This window comes from Hyalella azteca, unplaced genomic scaffold, assembly GCF_000764305.2.
Source record: "Hyalella azteca isolate HAZT.00-mixed unplaced genomic scaffold, Hazt_2.0.2 contig13788, whole genome shotgun sequence".
Taxonomy (NCBI): Eukaryota; Metazoa; Arthropoda; class Malacostraca; order Amphipoda; family Hyalellidae; genus Hyalella; species Hyalella azteca.
In genome coordinates, this window is record NW_025943695.1 from 46,388 (window position 1) to 50,769 (window position 4,382).

At 37.7% G+C, this 4,382-nt stretch overlaps 1 protein-coding gene across 1 annotated transcript; it reads left to right on the forward strand.

Moving 5' to 3' along the window:
- The first annotated feature begins 965 nt into the window (after positions 1-965).
- LOC108679567 (mitochondrial inner membrane protease subunit 1) lies at positions 966-4,124 on the forward strand. The gene is made up of 2 exons (XM_018168218.2): positions 966-1,686; positions 3,257-4,124. The coding sequence occupies exons 1-2, from the start codon at positions 1,594-1,596 to the stop codon at positions 3,596-3,598; spliced, it is 435 nt and encodes a 144-aa protein (XP_018023707.2). The 5' UTR covers positions 966-1,593; the 3' UTR covers positions 3,599-4,124.
- The last annotated feature ends 258 nt before the right edge of the window (positions 4,125-4,382 follow it).

A 4,382-nucleotide genomic window follows, 5' to 3' on the forward strand; every position in this document is an offset into this window, starting at 1 on the left:
TATGTTCTTAGCCCATAATGCCCAACGTGACATTCGGCGCGAGATAGCTTAGCAGCTGAAGCGCTAGTAATCATAGGGCCACTAAACTAACTAACTAACTGAGACCTTCCACCTCTATGTTTGATGTTCATCTTGACTTTCGGTGCGAGATAGCTAAATAGCTGAAGCGCTAGTAAACATTTGGCCACTAAACTAACTAACTAACTTGTATGAGTGGGTTTCTTTTCACATGTTTCTTCCTCGTTGTTAAATAATAGAATAGAAGTGTCGGCATTGAAGAAATAGGCCCATGAAATATTGCCGATTCTTGAACTTTTCGTGACTTGATTCACAAGGGATCCGGCCTTTGGAACCCGATCTTTCCATAGCTGACGATTGATTGACTTCTGGACTTGTTGCCTGCTGGTCCGTAATTTGCGAGGCATTTTAAGACTGAACATATGCTCCTGCATAGCTTCATCTAGTCTGTTTTTGAAGATGTTCATGCTCGGAGCGTCAACGATGCTATCAGGGAGTATGTATGCCAATGCTGCTTATTTCCCGAGCTCGCTTTTTTCGATTTTCTTACTTCCTGTGGGTGATAATGTTTTTCATTTAAGTAATGCATAATCAACTAAACTCATTTTGATAAACGGGATTATTTTTTTAATTAAGGTGCAAAAAGGCGATTCACTGGGAATGCCCACTTTATTTTGTTCTTTCGTTGCCTCTTGCTTAGTTTATTGCGAAACGTATCGATTTTTACTCCAATTTAAATTCTTAAACACATAAATTCAAGAGCAATGATTTGTTCCAACTCCCCGAGAGAAAAAGCTGTATTGCTTGTTGAGGAAGTGATATTGTCACTTTCTTTGCGCAGTATTTTTCCTAGAAATTAAGTGGCTCGCGATCGATGCTTTTGAATTTCGTACTTTCTCTGGGCTTCGACGGCAAAGACTTGAGGTGCTCAAGAGCATCTGCCATGAAACCTGGCTTGCAAGGAAATCGTTGGCGAAAGCGTATTCAAGCGTCGAAACTTTCTCCGGTCCTCAAAATATCTGTAGAAATTTAGGGTTACGAAAAATTCGGAAATTATTGCCGTCGTCTATTGCCTCAAGGCCTATCATTAGCATTGAAATTTTGAATTGGTATATCGAAGCGTATTTGAGCTATTAAATGTTATCCATTTAGTTTCTACGTCGAGCGAATCATTCCTAAATTCGTAGCTTGTTTATTGTTTACGATTTAGTTCATATAATCTAGTTAATTTAAGACGAATACGAAGATATGCACGAGAATAATTACAAAGTTACACAAAGTACCCAAGAATAGAAAGAATAGTTACAAAGAAAAATATAAAGCTTATTTTTCTCGTGGAGAAAGTACCCAAGTAGACTCGACAGCAACATGTCGTGGTCATGAAGCCTATCACATGCATTAAAGGGAGTGCAAAATACAAGTTAACCAAGATTCAGGTCTTTATGTAACGGTATTATTGCAAGCAGTCAAAGAAATAGCGAAGCTTAAACACAAAGGAAATTCTCGAAAAAATAACAAATTTAATATTGCTCGAACTGCAAAAATTTAACACACACTTCCAGCTGCCGCCGCGCGATGCTTGGTTCTGTCGTGCGGTCGGCTGCAGCGCTAGTGCAGGTTGGCTGCTTGGCACACTGCACGCTTGAGTTCTGCGCCGACTTTGTTGTGGTGAGGTTCTTGTGAATTTATGATAAAACTTTGCTTGATTCAGTTTTAAAATGCCCAGCTACATCTTGCATTTGATCCGCAGCGACACTAACGTGCATGAATATATTATCAAACTTTGCTTGATTCAGTTTTAAAATGCCCACTGGCCCAGTTACATCTTTCATTTGATCCGCACTGACACTAATGTGCATGAATATATTACCAAACTTTGCTTGATTCAGTTTTAAGATGCCCAGGTACATCTTTCATTTGATCCGCACTGACACTAATGTGCATGGATATATGATCAAACTTTGCTTGATTCATTTGTACGATGCCAAGTTACATCTCTCATTTGATCCGCAGCGAAACATTTTGATACTTGGCTGCTCACATGATTTAATTATCATCTGAAACTAAAATCAAACTATTAAAATATAGACAATAATATGATTTAATTTAGATAGTATGCCTACGATCTAATAGGCATGTACGAGTACATTATTCTTAGTTTTTTTAGGTATATACGGGAATTACCTGACGAAAGTGGAATCGATTGTTGATTTCGTGATTTGCTTCTACCTCGAAGGCTTCTTTAATTGTCATTCATTATTTGCTATTACCATTACTTTCATATTTTAATCAGTAGATCAGGTAGAAGTTAGAACGCTACTACACATTTATCATAACCATAATGGCTTTCACTGATGAGGAGTCTACCTTGCCTTGGTCTACTATAGAATAATTCCTTCGCTCGTCGAATTCCTATGGAGGCTTAAACCCTAAAATTTATACTAATGTTTACTAAGGGCATTTAAACTCGAGGTCTGTGACTGCAGCTCTCAGTTATTAAGTTAGACAAGGTTCGTTAGTTGTTAAGTGATTGGTTAAGTTGGTTTTTAATCAGGTCTCTCCCACCGGTATTTGCCATCCTCGTAAGCGGTCGGTCGACCTGTTCACACCCCTGTTGATATTTTTCCTTAATCAACGTCTCATCAGAACCGAATCGCTTCCAGTGTATCCTATCCATGTTAGCCGTTTCACGATTCTCCGTTGCTTTTGATGATAAAAATTTGTGATAATCAAAAACCTCCATCTTTATAGTAATAAGAATTTTGAGAATTTGAATAAGAGATAATTTTGTTGCTGAACAATTAACGCTACACCAAATTATCAAGTCAATTGTTAGTGAATTGTTAATTGTAATAAAGGTTACTGTTAACAATGAGTCAGTAAACTAGGGAAATTGTTATTTGATTACAAAAATGTACTATGGCATATTGTGCATAAAGGGAAGGAGCATATCATGGCTCAGTCATAAAATAAGTAGATTAAATATAGTCAATTAGATTTTATAGCGCAGTCATTCTGCACGTCATTCCACCCCAATTCTTGGAGGAGAAAGTCAAAGCTGTAATATTACTATCATGTTTCTTCGTCCTAATATAAATCAAAGACAAAAATAAATTAAAGAAATAACAAATAAATAAATTAAAGACAAATCACCAACAGCTAGAGAGATCTTTATTTTAAGAATTTAATAACTTTATGGATGGAATGATTCCATTTTGTTGACCTGATTACTCGACAGTGCGAGGGACCTTCAATGGAGCCGACGATCTGCGGATCCGACATACTTCTGGCAGAGCACATTTCTGTCAGGTCGAGGATCATCTCCAAAGGATCCGTGGTCATCGTAAGATCTCCTTCAGATCCCCACTCCTACATATGTAAGCGGGTCATCGCAGGGCCCGGAGACCGCGTCCCTATTGTTGGGTCCTCAAGTTTTGTCCCCAAGGGACACGTGTGGCTGGAAGGTGACAACAAACTCAATTCGACGGACTCGCGAGCCTTCGGTCCCGTGCCTTTTGGACTTGTCAGAGGACGCGCTGTCATGAAACTCTGGCCACCCTCTGACATCGGATTTGTTTGAGGTTTTATTAACCACTTTATTAGTTACTGTATTGTAATTTCTTGTACATAAAAACGAGGATCTGTAAAGGATCATTTTAAAATTATTTATAGCGAGACTTTGCAGTTTTATTTGCGGAATGAACGAAAACAAATATATAGCTATATCAGTCTGACTGTATTCTGAAAAACATTTTTAATTAGAGGATTGTAACTAGTTATTCCAATCCTCTCTAAAAATAACAATTCTCGTTGTTTCTTCCCGATGGCTTGATTTAAGCACGTTTTGGAGTGATTGTTTTCTGAGTCTGAATCTCGTAAAATGAAGGCATTGTAAATTTTACAGTGTTTACTCATTTTCGGGAATTCCATCTCTAATGACATCTCCAAAGGCTACATAAATCACGCATTTACGTGCAGGACATGAGGTATGAAAATTTGCGTGCTTGATTTTTGTTGCTGACAAAACAGCAGGTGACCTATCATAAATATGTGCAGACGTGTTACTCAGATGGTAAAGCCGGTTGTTCAGGCTGCCAATCAATAAAATGTACACAGATATGGATGTATTTATTGAGTTTTATACTACGTATGAAGAAATAATCTGAAACTAAATGAAACTATTTATGAAACTCACTTGTAACCTTTGTTAGAGGTTATAATTAAGTTTTACTTTTTCGCAGGATCAGGCAGAAATTTCTTCTTTCTCTGGCAACGAAATTTAAGATCTCTAACTACGGTTCTGACGTGTCTGAAAAATACAATGCCCGTTATGGAAAAGTTCATTAAAGAGCTCGCATCTCAAA

Coding starts and splice junctions, on each gene's coding strand:
- LOC108679567 (XM_018168218.2), top strand. CDS start 1,594: ATGCTTGGTTCTGTCGTGCGGTCGGCTGCAGCGCTAGTGCAGGTTGGC. Junction 1,687..3,256: donor TCTGCGCCGACTTTGTTGTG/GTGAGGTTCTTG, acceptor ATTACTCGACAG/TGCGAGGGACCTTCAATGGA.